Here is a 17,957-nt window from a genome sequence, read left to right on the forward strand (position 1 = left end):
AACTATTACTAAGTTAAATAGTGTAATGCTTATAGGTAATACATTGAGTATTTCACACATTTCTGACGATAATATCATGGTTTAAGTCCAAAGATGATCCAATTTATAAATGAAAAACACTCTGAAAAGGTGAGATCTAGAAGAAATCATATTCAACCCTATTCTTTCCCCACCCTGGTTGGCCTTAATTTCTTTAAATCTTTATGGCTCAACCTAGACTTGAAAAAACAGGTAACGTTTGAAACCATATTAGTTAACATGCGATGTTTAATGGACATGTTTTTAAGCACTAGTGTAGACAGGGTTTAAACCTTTAAAATATTTTGGCTGGTCATATTCACACTAGTGTTTAAAAATGCTGGTTAAAATATGTTAGCTAACATGTTTTAACCAGCATTTTTAAAAATACAATCCATTTTCCTAGCCTAGACATGGCCTGGGGAGAGGGAGGGAGAGAGGGAGGGAGGGAAATGGGGAGGGGGAATCGAAGAAATTAAGTCCGATGGTGGCAGATGTAGCTGACTAGATGCCCACTTACTGGGTGTAGCAGGAAAAACATTAACTACATCAAAGGCTCAAGTTACTGCATAGGAAACAGTAACCAAAACAGTGAATGTCATTATCATCATCATCATCATCATCATGGCAAATCCCAAAAGGAAATGGCCTCTTTCCAGATCAAGCACCACCCAGTTCAATCTCTGGCAAAAGTGCAGTAGGTGATCTTGGCAGTACATTGGAAAGCTTACTGTGACACCGAAACTCCTGATGCCCAACATGGTTGCTGGCCATGCAGTGGCACTCTGATACATATGCTTTGAAATTCAGCTGTGTTGCACTATCTAATAAAACGTCCATACAAGAAAGCTGCTGGAACCAAACCAGTGCTAGTGGAGGAAGTTGTTGGGTTCGGCTTTATTTTTGATCTCCTCCTGCCACTTGATACAAAGCAGCTGATGAAAACAAGAAGAACTGCAAACATCGATCTGGTGTTCTTCAGCCTTGCTCAATGCCCATGTTTCACTTCGATTCTAACACCTGAATACACTCTACATTAACACTCCTTTGATCTAGAGTTATTTAATTAAATGTAGAAATAATGTAATAGCAAAAACTACATGATATAGGCAGATGAAAACAATACAATCAACATCTCCTTTCATTTCTATTAACATACGAATGAATTAGTTTGAATGCACACTAAACACTTCTTTGATGTTCACATACAAGTGAATTGTCCCGAGACTACGACATGCGCTGGCACCTGGCCTATCAGCCTCAAAGAAGGTTCCCTAGAGATGTGGACTGTGCCCTGGTGGAGTGGGCATGCAGCTTGTCAGGTGACTGCTAGTCCACTGGTTGGTAACATGATCTAATGCACTGGACAATCCAACTAAATATTCTCCACGTAGAAATGGCTTGTCCTTTGACACTCCCCGTGTAAGAAAGAATGAGCCTGGGTGACTTCCAGAAACATTTTGTTCTGTCCTGATATAATAAAATGGCTCTACATACATCTAGAGTACACAATCTTTGCTCTGCTCTACCAGCATGACACCTGGGAAAGAATACAAGTAACTGAATGATTTCATTAGTGTGGAATTCAGACACCAATTCTGGGAAGAAATCTGGGATGTGGTCTCAGAGACTCGTTTCAGAGTAACAGCCGTGTTAGTCTGTATTCGCAAAAAGAAAAGGAGTACTTGTGGCACCTTAGAGACTAACCAATTTATTTGAGCATAAGCTTTCGTGAGCTACAGCTCACTTCATCGGATGCATACTGTGGAAAGTGTAGAAGATCTTATTATATACACTATATATATAAACCTGGAAATCCTGGGCGCCCCATCATCTCAGGCATTGGCACCCTGACAGCAGGATTGTCTGGCTATGTAGACTCCCTCCTCAGGCCCTATGCTACCAGCACTCCCAGCTACCTTCGAGACACCACTGACTTCCTGAGGAAACTACAATCCATCGGTGATCTTCCTGATAACACCATCCTGGCCACTATGGATGTAGAAGCCCTCTACACCAACATTCCACACAAAGATGGACTACAAGCCATCAAGAACACTATCCCTGATAATGTCACGGCTAACCTGGTGGCTGAACTTTGTGACTTTGTCCTTACCCACAACTATTTTACATTTGGGGACAACATATACCTTCAGATCAGCGGCACTGCTATGGGTACCCGCATGACCCCACAGTATGCCAATATTTTTATGGCCGATTTAGAACAAGGCTTCCTCAGCTCTCGTCCCCTAACGCCCCTACTCTACTTGCGCTATATTGATGACATCTTCATCATCTGGACCCATGGAAAAGAAGCCCTTGAGGAATTCCAACATGATTTCAACAATTTCCATCCCACCATCAACCTCAGCCTGGACCAGTCCACACAAGAGATCCACTTCCTGGACACTACAGTGCTAATAAACGATGGTCACATAAACACCACCCTCTACCGGAAACCTACTGACCGCTATTCCTACCTACATGCCTCCAGCTTTCACCCTGACCACACCACACGATCCATCGTCTACAGCCAAGCTCTGCGATACAACCGCATTTGCTCCAACCCCTCAGACAGAGACAAACACCTACAAGATCTCTATCAAGCATTCTTACAACTACAATACCCATCTGCGGAAGTGAAGAAACAGATTGATAGAGCCAGAAGAGTTCCCAGAAGTCACCTACTACAAGACAGGCCTAACGAAGAAAATAACAGAACGCCACTAGCCGTCACCTTCAGCCCCCAACTAAAACCCCTCCAACACATTATTAAGGATCTACAACCTATCCTGAAGGATGACCCAACACTCTCACAAATCTTGGGAGACAGGTCAGTCCTTGCCTACAGACAGCCCCCCAACCTGAGGCAAATACTCACCAGCAACCACATACCACACAATAGAACCACTAACCCAGGAACCTATCCTTGCAACAAAGCCCGTTGCCAACTGTGCCCACATATCTATTCAGGGGACACCATCACAGGGCCTAATAACATCAGCCACGCTATCAGAGGCTCGTTCACCTGCACATCCACCCATGTGATATATGCCATCATGTGCCAGCAATGCCCCTCTGCCATGTACATTGGTCAAACTGGACAGTCTCTACGTAAAAGAGTAAATGGACACAAAATCAGATGTCAAGAATTATAACATTCATAAACCAGTCGAAGAACACTTCAATCTCTCTGGTCACGCGATTACAGACATGAAAGTCGCTATTTTACAACAAAAAAAAACTTCAAATCCAGACTCCAGCGAGAAACTGCTGAATTGGAATTCGTTTGCAAATTGGATACAATTAACGTAGGCTTGAAAAGAGACTGGGAGTGGCTTAGTCATTATGCAAGGTAGCCTATTTCCCCTTGTTTTTTCCTACCCCCCCGCCAGATGTTCTTGTTAAACCCTGGATTTGTGCTGGAAATGGCCCACCTTGATTATCATACACAATGTAAGGAGAGTGGTCACTTTGGATAAGCTATTACCAGCAGGAGAGTGAGTTTGTGTGGGGGGGGGGGGGGGTGAGAAAACCTGGATTTGTGCTGGAAATGGCCCAACTTGATTATCATACACATTGTAAGGAGAGTGATCACTTTAGATAAGCTATTACCAGCAGGAGAGTGGGGTGGGAGGAGGTATTTTTTCATGATTTTTGTGTGTGTATATAGTAAGATCTTCTACACTTTCCACAGTATGCATCCGATGAAGTGAGCTGTAGCTCACGAAAGCTTATGCTCAAATAAATTGGTTAGTCTCTAAGGTGCCACAAGTACTCCTTTTCTTTTTGTCTCAGAGACTGTCATTATGAATGATAGTATAAGATTTATAGTATAAAATGGCTCTGCTATCTGGGTTTGCATTCTCCAACTTCTAGCAGACGTGATTGTCAAGAGGAAGGCCAATTTCATAGAAAGAAAGGGTAAAGGGCATGTAACCACAGGGTGGAAGGGGATATCCACCAGCTTCAAAAGGAAAAAGTTAAGATCCCAAGTTGGGGCTGGATTTCTGACAAGTGAGAATAGCCTCAAGATGCTCTTCAGTAAACTGTTTGCCAGAGGATGAAAGAAAATTGGTCACAGGTGAGTAAATTGCAGAGATGGCCACCAAGTGAATCTGTAGTGAGCTTAGCAAGTGACCAGAGTTCAAGTGCAGGAAATAGTCCAGAATCTATTGTATTCCAGTATGCAGAGGGGAAGACTGATGCTGTAAAGCTCCATTTGTAAATCTAAAGAAGTACATGGACCTAGTGGAAGTTCTCCTGCTATTAATAGGGATTTTCTAAATGTCCTGGTGAGCAGACCAACTCCACTAGTGTCAGCCAGCCAGCATCCATGCTACCAGGTGGAGAGCACTCATGTTTGGGTGCAAAAGGTCATTTGCCTCGGCCACAACAAGGCTATGAGGATTACCCTGGTTTTCTCTTGCTTGATCTTCTGCAGAACACTGGGAAGCAGGGGGATGGGAGGAAACGTATTTAGGCCCTCTATTCAAGAGAGGAGAAAGGCATCCAAAAAAAAGCTGGGACACTTGTTCTGGTTTCGCAAAGAGGTCCTTGTGGGGGAGTCCCCCAGAAGGTTAAAAGTGTCCTGAAGGACCCTCGGGTGGCACAACTACTTGTGGTTGTCACAGAAATGCCTGCTCAGGCCGTCTGCCCTCATGTTGTCCACTCCTGGGAGATGGCTGACAAAGTAATGTTGTGTGACAAAAACCCAGAGTTAAATGGCCTCTTGGCATAAGTAAGACAGCTGCCATGTTGTCAGACATCACCAATACAGATCGGCACCAAATGTCCGGAAAGAAGGTTGTGCATGCTGTGGGTATAGTCATGAGTTCTAGAACACCAACGTGCAGGGCCCTTTCTGTATGGACCACAGGCCCTGAGTTTTAAAGTTCCCCATTTGAGTCCCACATCCAAGCAAGGAGGCAACAGTTATGATACTCCTTGAGGGTGAAATGGGGCTGTAAAGAAAACTCTTGCAAATGTTGCACTGGTCCTTCCCCCAGTCCAGTGACTGAAGGACTGACAAGGGGAGATGCTGTGACAAATATCTTGAATAAACCTTGCTGAATTTAAGTACTTTAGGAATTCATTGTATTAAAAATGCTAAGTGTTTATGTACTATTGAGGGACTGTACATATTTCCAGGGGGAGAGGGACGACAGCCCTCCAGGAACTAATAAAGGTGGGTGTGGTTAGGCAAATTCAATCGATTTTAACACCTCCAGAGGGCTACCATTTGTAGAGAGGCTCGCATATGCTGGTTTAAACTGGATTCTTCATGGGCCAGCAGACAATACCCTGAATTAAAACTGACCAGGGTCTTCTTTCTGATCCAGCACATGGACAGGACCTGTGATCCAAGGGAGGCACCAATCAGGGAAGGGATAGATCTTTGGCCCATTTGGGTGCTTGTTTTGAGCTGAATCTGTGATGAACTTGTAGCTACAGAAAAAAAAAAAAATCTCAGTGAGGTTTGAAGGACTAATCACAAAACAAAGCCCTGGTTGTAGTTGGGGGAGGGGGCGATTTCTGGTAAGTTTATTAGCATGCATTTATTGTTTTTAATATGTTTTCTCTGTAATGATTTTATCTTAAGAGGACAAGTGCTTGCATAGAAAGAACTGTGTGGTAACTTAACTGTTGGCATTACATAGTTTACCATCTCCGACAGAAGCAAATCAGGCCTACTTAGACAGTCTATCATTTGGAGAACAACAGCGTAGTCAGGGAACTGTTCAATCTGGAAATACCCCCGTCACAAGGGAGGAAGATGCAGGACTCTGCCCAACAGAGGTGATGGCTGTATGACCCAGGGGGAATAGACTTTCAGTTGCTCTGAACTAGGATAACCTTGACTGGTTGGCATCTTCTTGGCCAGAAAGCCAAGGATAGTCGTGCTGCAAGTGGCCAGAAGCAGAGCCCAGTGTATAGGATAACAAATACATATGCTGCTACGAGACCAAAAGCCTGAGGCAAATCGTTACCCATGTGAGGGGGTGGGGACTGCAGGTGGGAGCAGATATAGTATTTTATATGAAATCTGTCATGTTGCAGGTTGGCAGTCACAAGACCTGTGTTGAATACAGTCCCAATGAATTCTATTTATCAAGCAGGATTTAAATATAAGCTTCATTTTGTTCCCAAAGAGGTCTAGACAAGTGAACAAGTGTAGGATGGACACAATGTGGGTCCAAACTTGAGACTGCATGTGGCCCCTGACGAGCCACTCAACCAAGTATGGGAACATCTGAATGCCCACCCTTGTCAAGTGAGCTGCGACCTCTGCAAGGCACTTCGTGAAAACACAAGGTGCTGTTAAAAGCATGAAGGGCAGATCCCAATATTGGTAATGTTTGTTGTTCAACACATACCTCAGAAAACACTTATGTACTGGGGGAATCATGTGGAAGTCTGTATCCTTGAGGTCAAGAGAAACTACTTGTCCTTCTGGACCAGAAAGGGAATGATGGATCTAAGGGAGACCAACTTGAGCTTCATAAAAGTATTGAAAGCTCTGACATCTAGAATCAGACAGAACACCCTGACTTCTTGGGAGTAAAGAAATACCTTGACTAGAATGCCCTTCCCCTGCAGTGAGGGGGAACTTCTATCACACCCAGACCCAGAAGGGGCTATGCTTCATGTTGAAGCAGAGTCCTGCGGGAGGGCTCCCTGAAGAGGGTCAGGAAGGAACTGGATAGCACAGCCTTTCTGGACCACATCCAAAACACAACCATCTGGAGGAGATGTTGGATCAGGTCTGTTGAAAGCAAGACAGACAGTTGCCAAAAGGAAGAGAGGGTAAAGAACATAGAATAACAGATATGCTGCCCCCAAGCACCAAGTCAACTATGCTACCCGGTCAGTGCCATTCTGGGAGTTGTAATAAAGAGGTTGCCCCCTCTCCCCCGCAGATTTCTTTCTCAAGGGCCACTGTCTGCATCCCTGGGCTTTGAGCGTTGTGTACTGGAAGAAGGGCTGATGTTGACAGGTAGAGACCTTTCCATAGAGGTTGGCACCAATAGTCCTGGTATGAGGCTAGATCAGTACTGGGTTTTGGCAACAGCCATAGATTCACCAAGAAAAACAAGATCAGTTTAACTGATACTGCAGAGCCCCAACACCTGCCTGGAGAGGACTGGCAACTTCCCTGTAAGTCAAAAGACAAGAGGGAACCACTTCTTGAAAAAGGGGGTGCTCCTCCCATAGTCATAGGGGGCACTTGGCCCAAAGATGGGGGCAACAAGGTTACTGAATCCAGGAACCTTAGTGGAATCAGAGGAGGGTACAGTTCTAAAAGGTATAGTGGTACCAGGCCTAGCAAAGTAGTCTTAGGTGAGGATATGCCTGGCTGGTACCAGAGTAGAGCTTCTGCCCAGTACCATGGTGGCCACTCCGACGCCTTGGTACCAAGGACACTAAAATGACCACGGACACAGTTGCCAGAGCTTCTAGTATGTGTGGTTCTGTTCTGCTAGTACAAGCTCCAATGCTCAAGGAACATTTTTTAAGTTTTGAAGCACATTTAATGACCAACAGGCTGGTGGTCTGAGGCCTTGCAGTCAGATCTGGAGAGGGTAATTTTCATCTCTTCTCCTTAGAAGACATACAACTTGTCTCTATGCTTTCTGGATGAAGAAGGCATCAGCTTGGGAAAGTCTTAGGCAGATGCCAGGGCAGAAGTTGAAGCCCTCTGGACTTCAAAAGCCTAGACACTTGGAGTCCAGGGTCATCACTGCTCCATAACGAACACCCTCTGGCGTGCCTCTCTCGAGTACTGCGTCTGCTTTGAGAAGGACCTACAAATTTCACAGCGATCCGCAACATGCCCCTCACCGAGGCAGAACAGAAACCTCACAGGATGAGCAGTTCTTAAAGCCCAGGGATTTTCCATGGTCAGCCATAGTAGGCAACATCACCAGCGACCAAAGAAGAGGGCTCTTCTTCCTCTAAGGCATCCTGAAGAGGTAACTAACTACTGCAAAAATTGCTGTAGGAAAAAAATTGTTGGAGGGAGTAGTTCCAACAAATACCACCAGTGGTAGAGAATGAACTGTCTCTCACAGGAAAGTTCCACCCTTTACACCTTCACGAAGTGTACAAGGAAGGGAAGGGCACATGCATCATCCCATTAGATACAGCTGACTAGAAATTTCTTCTATGTGCTTGCACTGGATATACATTCAACTAATATGGATATGGACTAGCTCTCAAAGAAGAACCACATCTGTCTTTCAAGCACCCTCCAGCACCTGCAATGATGCTGCCCAAATATCTGACACTTGCTACATACTTGATGTCCTATCTGGGCAGGTTAATACAGAGCTGGGTGTAAACTGGAGCTGGAGGCTGCTTGCTCGTGGGGAGGAGGAGGAGGAGCTGGAGGGTTCCCAGAAGCTGCAGTTCTCAGCATCCCCTGAAGGAAGGAGGCAGCATGCAGGAAACTCCACACAAGTCCGGGATGCAGCATCAGGCTGCTTCTCCCTCTGGTTCCTTCGGCTTTGGAGGTTAGGGGGTGCGGGTGTCTGGCCTTGGGGAGGCCCCCATGACTGGGCACTGGGTGGGGGGCATGGCTGGCCTTTGGTGGGGAGAGGATGCAAGTGTCTGGGCTGGGTGGGGGCCCACAGCTGAACTCTGGGGTATAAGGGGTGCATGTGAGTGTCTGGGCGGGGGAGATGACTCTGCAGCTGGACTTTAGGGGGTAAGGATGTCTGGGCTGGGGGGAACCCACAGTTGGGCTCTGGAGAGGGAGGGATACGGTGTCAGGCCCCTCTGCTGGTCTGAGGCGGAGGGGGCGGGGCAGAGAAACGGATTTCTTTAACTCTACTGCTGGGGAAAATTTTTTGTATCTGTATTGTTACAGACATAGTTGGTGAGACGTATTTTGAAATAAATTACAAAAATAATTGAAACTGGCCTGACTATATAGTGTTCTTTTGACAAAATAAAAAATGTGGAATTTTGAAGAATTTAAAAATATTGTGTCTAGAATTTTTAGTTTTTTGGCACGGAACTGCCCCAGGAGTATATCAGTCACTGCAGATATTGAACGATGGTGACAGAACGCAGGCTTGCCAGACTCCAGTGGAGATAGAAAACCATGCCACCTATCTGCTACTGACTCAAAGGCAGATTTCCATTCCCTTATAGGCTTCTTCCCTCAATGGCATGATCTTCCAAGGGACACCAAGTCACCTCATCATATCCCACAAACTTGCTCAGTGCAATGAATCAAAGGCCTGACTAAAGTCTATATAAAATGTTGCACAGAATTTAGTAAATTCAACCATCTTCTCAAAGCACTGCATCAAAGTAAAGATCTGGTCAACAAAGGAACACCCAGATCTAAAGCTGCACTGAGTATCCCAGCACTTGCCATGAAGTGCATTGTTGATTTGAGACATTAAGACAGAAGTAAAGTTCGTCCCAGGGAAGGTAAACAGCATAATCTTTCTCTAGTTCAGTAGTTCTCGAACTGTTTACTGGTGACCCCTTTCACATAGCAAGCTTCTGAGTGCGACCCCCCCTTATAAATTAAAAACACGTTTATATATATTTAACACCATTATAAATACTGGAGGCAAAGCGGGGTTTGGGGTGGAGGCTGAGAGCTCATGACGCCCCACGTAATAGCCTTATGACCACCAAGGGGTCCCGACCCCCGTTTGAGAACACCTGCTGTAGTTGCTCTTTTCAACCTTATTATTCTTTTTGAACAGACGCAGAATAGCACCCTTCTTCCAGTCATCAAGGATGAAGATAGTGTGCCAGATGGCCTGGAAGAACATATGCAGTCACAGTACAACAACAGTCTTAGCTGTCTTCCACAATTCAGAGATAGTGATTATGTGCTAATACACAAAATGGTAAATGACTTCATTAAACAGAGATTTTATAATATGATATTAATGTTACAAATTTTAGGACTGAAAAGCCAGAAAGGCAAAGTTAAGACTGCATGTGCAAGCTTAACTTTGTCCCCTTAGACATATGGATGATGATAGTTTGAGTTAGGTAATCACATATTTTTCAATACAATACAGTAAAATTAGTTATCTAAAGATTGACTCGTTCTCCAGCCCAATCTTTGCCCTGGTATTCCTCCTATCCCCACCTGTTGCTACCCCTCAGTTTTATCTCTGGGTGGGAATTAGGTTCTTGGGGACATATTTTTCAGCCCTTCCTCCCTGCAGCAGCTGTTTAGGTAAAGATGTGGGAGAGGATTTCGCCCTGTCTACTTTGGCAAGGGAAACTAGGTTAATGAACTATGCCTGAGCACTGTTCTTGCTAAAAAGACACTGTCACAACTGAGTGGTATAGACATAGCCTTTGAGGTCATACCAAGCAGATCTCCTAGAAAAAAGAAGGGTAGCATAAAAGAAGCTCAACTTGGGAGTGGGCATTTGTTTAAAAATGTTTACACTAATTGAAGAAAAAAAAAACCACACAATTTTAGTAGTAATGGCAGCACTCTTCCACAATTCAACAACATTGTTACCATACAATGACATACCCTCTTTTTAGCTATATTACCCGGTCTTCCCATTTCTGGTCAGCAGTGTTGGAAAGCTACTCTCATCCCCAGCCTGCTCCGCCAAAGTCTCCTCCTGAGCAACATGCTTTAAGCAGAACAACTGGAAATACAGTAGTGGAAGCAGGCTAGTGGTGAGTTTTGTAAGACTTCCACACTACAGAATCAAACAGGTCAGGTAACAGGAAGAGTTGGGAAAAGGAGGGAATGCCCCAGGACAGCTGGTAGAGAACTATGGACTACTTAAAAAAAAAAATGAATAAGAGGCTTATGGGTTAGTCCAGGCTGTCATTTCATTAGTAGTTTATATTTTGGGTCTTTAAACCAAAAGCACAGCACTCTTAAAGGCTGCTAGTAATTAGTTACCAGACTAATTTTTTAACAACCATTAACAACTTGAGTTTACCGGAACAAACTGTCAGCATATATAGTAGCTAGATTTACTAATGATTTCACCCATAAGCACTGGAAGAAACGGTAGAATCGGCTGCAAGATAAGATACATAAACATACGGGCCATCTTCAGTGGGACCTAAGGCACCAATGGTTCTAAAAGGGTTATGCATTCTGTGAGAAACCAACACATGAACAGACAAAACAGCTTCAATGAATAAAGATGGTTTTTAAAAGTGTCTAGGATTAAGCTAAACACAACATAGGACAAAAATCTAACACGTAGGGATGCATTCACAGATTATCACAGTCCAACCTGTTTGCATTGGCTTGTTTAGACACCTCCTTCAATCTTTTGATTTTTTTCCTAATTGCATCAGCATCTGGTAAATGGTGATGACCATCAGGCCCATTAGGAAATCCTGGACGTACTCCAGGTGGAACTCCTCTGTAGATAAATATGTACAGTAACTTTCATTACTTTCATCAAAGCAGAGCACATGCAACTCTAATGGAAGGTAGTCATACCTTTCAACAGCTTCCCGACTTCGTATTTCTGCTCTCCATCTGGTTTCTCTCTCCTCACCTACTTTAATATTTTCCTTTTGCTGTTGCATCTGGTCAAAGATAGCATGGTAGTGTTCATACTGTCCTCTGGCAGGCACAGGGGAAGGCCCAACACCTCCTCCACCGCCAAAAAACGGTGCCTGGGAATTAAAGAAATAACTCTCATACCCTTGTCCTAATAAGCCCTGGCAGTGTCCACTACTCTTAATAAAACAACAACAAATCAGTATTTCTTCCTGAAGTTTAATATACCCAAAATGTACCTGTTTTAACACAGAGTAGGAGGATTTAAACTTACACTCAAGTAACATTAATATTTTATTATCCTCTGTCAGCAGTTAAATTATATGTGCTATATCTATCACATAACAGTACTGCTGACCCTCTACTATAAAAGGAAATCATCCCATTTCAAAATAGATAAACTACACCAAAGACTAAGTCATTTATCACAGTGAAGGAACTGAATCATCAAGAAAAGAGGGACAGTGCTATCATTATAAAAGTAAAAGAAAGGTAAAAATTAGCACCTCTCATATGCCTTTTTCTTAAAATAAACCCTGTTTTTCATTACAGTCTTCACTTTTGGTTTAACCGTGTGCATATTCTGAAAGTTTGGTGTCTGTGACACGCAACAGTTATTTTATTGTGGATAAAGTAACTGGAATCACTGGAATCCCAGAATGACATGAATTCTTTCCTGCAGTTATTAGACAAAAAGGCTCCACTTATATTACAATTAATATGCCAGTTATAAAGACACCTTTGGAGTTCTTGCTACAAAGAATACACATGAGTAGCTTTAAAGTTGCAGATCATGTGTGAAACTGGCAGCAGTTTTCAATATTTCTTTGCAATACATGGGGATATCTCCCTAATGAAAAACATCACACCAATATAACATTTCTACAGTGAATTTCTACTGACAGATCTATAAAACACTAGTATTTCACTGACGAAATTATCAGTTTCTAAATTACTTAAAAGATTTGTGCTCTAGAGCCAATGTAGAAAATTACTGCTGTCAGTGGCATGTGATACTATTACTACTAATCCTCGCTCCCCATAGCTTGCGTTGCTTTCCCCTCCTACAAATCTCACCTCCTTCTCCCATCACAGATGCCTAAGTTAATCGTCCCATCTCCTTCATACCCCACATTTTTCCCAATCCTTACTCTCCTTAACCTCTTATTCTCTTCTGGCTCTTCCCCCTCAAAATACAAGCATGCTTTATTCTCTCCAATCCTAAAAAAAGCACACCCTTGACCCCACTTGCCTCTCCAAATACTGCTCCATCTTTCCTCTCCCTTTCATCTCTAAGATCACTGAACATGCTGCTTACAATCAGTCAGGAGTTCCTCTCCTCCAATTTCATCCTAGACCCTTTCCAATATGGCTTCTGTCCCTTGCACTCCACTGAAACTGCTCTTGCCGAAGTCTCTAATGACCTCTACCTAGCCAGAACCAGTACTCCATCCTCATCCTTGGCCTGTCAAGCCACTTCTGATAGTTGATTATACTCTTAAAATCTTCTTCTCCCTTGGCTTCTGTGACTGTCCTCTGCTGGTTCTCCTCTTACTTCTCCAACTGGTCCTTCAGTGTTTCTTTCTGATTATAAACCTCATCCGGTCACAACTTTTTGGGGAGGGGGGCGGGGAGGGGGGGGAAGAGGAGGAAGAGGGGAGAAGGGGGGTGGTTCAACAAGGCTCTCTCCTCGGTTCCCTTTTCTCCTCCATTTACACCTTATCTCTTGGCAATCTCATCTGCAAACAAAAATTCCAACTATCCTCTCTATGGATCACTCTCTCTACTCTAGAACTGTCTCATAGCCAAATTAAAATCTAAATTAATCCAAAATCTTGTTAATGTCTAGCAATCAGCTCAAACTCAACATGGCTTAAATAGAGCTGCTAATCTCCCCTCCCCCTCCAAGGCTTCCCCACTAACTCCTTTTTCAATCACTGCGGACACCACCACCACCACCTTCTTGCCGAGAAGTGGGGAAACTATGGATCATAGGTCACGCCAGGCCCGCGGGACCATCCTGCCCGGCCCCTGAGCTCCTGGCCCAGGAGGCTAGTCCACAGCCCCTCCCCCGCTGTTCCTCCTCCCCCACAGCCACGCGGCCGCGCAGACAACAGGGCTGCGAGCTCCTGCCACTCTGAGCAGCATGGTAAGGGGGCAGCGGCAGACTGCAGCAGTGAGAGGGGGTTGGATGGTGAGGAGGTTCTGGGCCGGTCAGGGGTCGGGGAACGGGGGTGGGGGGGGAAGGGTGGATAGGGCAGGGGAGTCCCAGGGGGCCTGTTGGGGGCAGGGGTTCTGAGGAGGATAGCCAGGGGATGGGAAGTGGGAGGGGGTGAACGGGGGCAGGGGCCAGGCTGTTTGGGGGGCACAGACTTCCCTACCCAGCCCTCCATACAGTTTCGCACCCCGATCTGGCCCTCGGGACAAAAAAAGTTTGCCCACCCCTGTTCTTGCCTATCACCTGGGCTGTATCTTTGACACAAAAAACTCTCTTTAGGTCCTCTCACCCAGGCTGTGTCTAAATCTTTCCGATTCTTTCTGCATTACATCTCTAAAATATAGCCTTTCCTATCCATCTTCACAACTAAAATGCTCATCCCACCTCTAATCTCATGTTTTGACTACAGCAACTACCTTTACTTTGTTTTTGACAAATGCAATCTTGCCCCTCTCATATCCATTCAGAATATCATTAGAAAGACCATTTTCCTAGCCCATCATTTTGAACACATCACCTCTCTCTGTATCTCTCCACTGTCTCCCTCCAAGACCCTCAACCATCATATCAAATCTGATGCCGCTGTGTCTATCCTGATTGGAATATTACCAAAAAGCATGACGGAGCTGACAGTCTTCTTGGATATCCTAATATGTTCTTGCATTGGTCAGAAGAGCTCTGTTGATACAAATATAAGGAATATGTAGTGATCTTATATCTGGAGGAAGAGAGAAGAGGAAGAAATTGCTTCCTTTTAAAAGTGGGTGTATATCTCCATAGTGATCTGAATGAACGTTGAGTCTTTCAATGAATAAAGAGACTCATCCATTTTAGCACTGAACAGATTTTGTCTATCAAATTGATAATCTTCAGTAACTGACTGAACTTCCTTAGGCAAGCAACCCTGATGCTGACAACCATGATGCACATCTCAGAACAATAGCTGTAGCCACTGAATGGACATTGGTATCAGCTGCATCCAGTGCAGCCTGAAAGGTTTCAACAATTAGTAAACCTTCACACATAGAATTTAGGGATAAGGCTAGATCAAAGGGCAGTTTTTTCCTAAAATTAGCAGACTGCCCCATTGAAGGGGGACAGACTTGACAACTTTTTCTTCCAAAGATATCTAGTCTCACCGGTTCTCTCTTTCTTCAGGAGTTCACTTTCCTATTTGTTTCAGTTTTTCTTTGGCAACACAGACAAGTGAAGATGAAGTCAGATGAGTGTAAAAATACTCAAAACCTACGGTGGGCAGTTGATTTCTACCAACAGCATGTTCTGAAGTAGTTGCAACCAAGCCAGCAGTACCCCAAAAGTCTTTGCCAGATCTAAAATTCCTGCATTTGTAGGAAGAGCAACTCTACTGTTATATGCCAGTTGTAAAATATATAAAAAAACCATTTTATATGTCTTCTCCTGTACCATTTTCAATGGGATTCGCAGCATTTGTGTTATATGTTTCAATACTTTTTGAAAGGTTTTTAAATCGTCCATTGCCGTAAGTACAGAAGATGAAACAGTGTCAATCAGGTGAAGGAGCAGAAACATGTGGGACTCCAGTTGAATCTTCTTGAAGAACCAGAGTTTTCTCACCACTAGAGTTCTGATGTTCTTTTGTTTCCATAACCAAATTATGAGAATTATGAGACACTTGGAGTAAGTGATTTAAAAATGATTCCCCACATGCTAGGGGGAAAACTTGTCCTGAATACTGTGCATATTGAGGCTATGGTGGCCAAAACGGCCAAATCTGTAGACCAAATGGATAAGATTCACTCAATTCAGAGGAAACCAAGAATAATGAGGTTCATTTATACTGTCTTGTCTGGTTTTATTTTATTTATTTGTTTGCTGACCTGTTTTCCTCTTACGTGAAGGACTCCTGACAGACTCCGAGGAGGAGCTGGACTCAGAAGACAAAAGCCCCTCCATTGATCGGGTAACAATTGGAGATTTGAATATCTGGGTAAGACTTCTGTTCTCATTCTCGCCATCACATTGCTGGAGATAAACTTTCAGTACAGGTACCTGAGATCTTTCTCGAAGAGATTTTGGTGGCACAGAAATAGGAGAAGTCTCTTATAATGGAAATTCATACTCTGAGATGATCTTAAGATCCAAAAAAGACAAACAATCCTTTCAGAGCTGTGAAACCCCTCTTTAAGGGTATCTGTGCTGAGGGATCTGGAACCTCCTCTAATTGCTTTGAAGGTGCTACTGAAGATTAAACTGACAGCGCCAAAAGCAAAGATTCCAAGCGAGATGGTGCTGGAACAGACAGTGATTGATGTACCACCGCCAACATAGCCAGTGATAATAACTACCATGTCACAGGCTTAGCATAGTTATCTTTCCAGTCTCTTTGTAGATGTGGCACTCAAGCTCAGGCACTGAGTACCGTCAGTGACTCCTTTAGAACATAAAAACATAAGACCACCACAGTGGGTCAGACCAGTGATCCATCTAGCCCAGTATCCTGTCTTTTGATAATGGCTGCTGCCAAATCTTTCAGAGGGAATGAACAGAACAGAACAGCTTCAAGTGATCCATCCACTGTCATCCCGTCCCAACTTCTGGCATTTGGAGGTTTAGGGATATTTATAGCATGGGGTTGAATCCCTGACCATCTTGGCTAATAGCCACTGATGGGACCTATCCTCCATGAACTTATTGAATGCTTTTTTTAACCCCATTATAGTTTTGGCCTTCACAACATTCCCTGGCAATGAGTCCACAGACTGTGTGCTGTGTGAAGTCCTATTACCTTTTTTGTTTGTTTTAAACCTGCCACCTACTAATTTCATCAGGTGACCTCTAGTTCTTTTATTACGTTAAGAGTTAGATAACACTTTACTATTCACTTTCATACCATTCATAATTTTAGAGGCATCTATCATATCCAAATTGAACAGTCCCTGTCTTTCTAATCTCTCTTCATATGGAAGCTGTTCCATACTTCTAATCATTCTTGTTGCCCTTCTCTGTGCCCTTTTCAATTCTAATATATATTTTTTGAAACCAAGCATCCAGAACTGCATGCACTACTGCAGGTGTAATTGTATCATGGATTTGTATAATGGCATTATGATAATTTTCTCTTTTCCTGTCTGCCCCTTTCTTAATGGCTCCTAACATTGCTAACTTTTTTGCCTGCTGCTGCACATTAAGCAGATGTTTTCAGTTAACTATCCATAGGGACTTCAAGATCTCTTGTTTGAGTGGAAAGAACTATTTCAGACCCCATCATTTTGGGCATATAGTTTGGATTATGTTTTCCAGAGTACATTAATTTGCACTTCGCAACATGGAATTTCATCTGCCATTTTGTCACCCAGTTTTGTGGGATCCCTTTGTAACTTTTCACAGTTAGCTTTGGACTTAACCATATTTAGTGATTTTGTATCATCTGCAAATTTTGCCACCTCACTGTTCACCCCTTTTTCCAGACGATTTATGAATATGTTGAAGAGCACTGGTCCCACCTCAGATCTTTGGTGGACTGTCGCAGGGCTAATACACCCATCACCCTTTTGGGGGTAGGGGTGGGGTGCTTTACAGTCCGGCGGTTGCATCTGTAGGGTTGCCCTCGGTCTCGGGGCTGTGTGGTCCTGTGGCCTTAGTCAGATGACCCTTGTGATCAGGGCAGTGCAGCCTAGCGGCCAGAGTCAATAATACGGCCCCTGCTCTCGGGGCAGTGTGGCCTAGTGGCCAGAGCCAGTAATACTGTTGAGCTAGTCCACCACCCTGGGGTGGGCGGTGGCCAGGATAGGGGGACCTAGGCCCGCCCTCTCCACCAGGTCCCAACCCAGGGACCTGTTGGTGGCGGCGTTGCCCATCACCAGCTCGGCAAGGACCCTACCGAAACACACAGCCTGTCTATGGTTCTACAACTGCTTCCCCGCAAAGTTTCCCTTGGTGGCTTCCTACCCGATTCTCTGTAGTTTGCTGTCTCTGGGCCTCCATGGTCTCTTCTCCTTTCTGCGACATCCCGAGAGTGTGTGTCGGGGTCCGTCTCAGTCTGGCTGGCCTCTGCGTCCTGGAGTGTAGGCAGTCCTCTACTGGAAGTCAGCAGCACACCTCCTTCCTCTCCAGAGGTCAGCCCAGACTGAGATGCTCTGCTGGCTTTTATATCCTGCTTCCAACTGGAGCATGGCCAGCAGAGCCAAGGGGGCGTGGCCTCCTTAGCTAAGGGAGAAG

General features: G+C 44.3%; 1 protein-coding gene across 8 annotated transcripts in view; it reads right to left on the reverse strand.

Moving 5' to 3' along the window:
• The window catches only part of NEK1 (NIMA related kinase 1), a 133,094-nt gene that overhangs the window by 67,995 nt on the left and 47,142 nt on the right, over window positions 1-17,957 (reverse strand). For 6 of the 8 annotated variants that reach the window (XM_074951133.1, XM_074951136.1, XM_074951131.1 and 3 more), the window contains 2 exons: window positions 11,477-11,655; window positions 11,265-11,396 (listed from right to left, as the gene is read on the reverse strand). In XM_074951133.1, the coding sequence (XP_074807234.1) occupies window positions 11,265-11,396; window positions 11,477-11,655 (311 nt within the window). The remainder of the gene's footprint in view (window positions 1-11,264; window positions 11,397-11,476; window positions 11,656-17,957) is intronic. The other 2 variants (XM_074951132.1, XM_074951137.1) reach the window with 1 other exon arrangement.

The sequence above is a fragment of the Natator depressus genome, chromosome 4 (assembly GCF_965152275.1).
Source record: "Natator depressus isolate rNatDep1 chromosome 4, rNatDep2.hap1, whole genome shotgun sequence".
Lineage (NCBI taxonomy): Eukaryota > Metazoa > Chordata > Testudines > Cheloniidae > Natator > Natator depressus.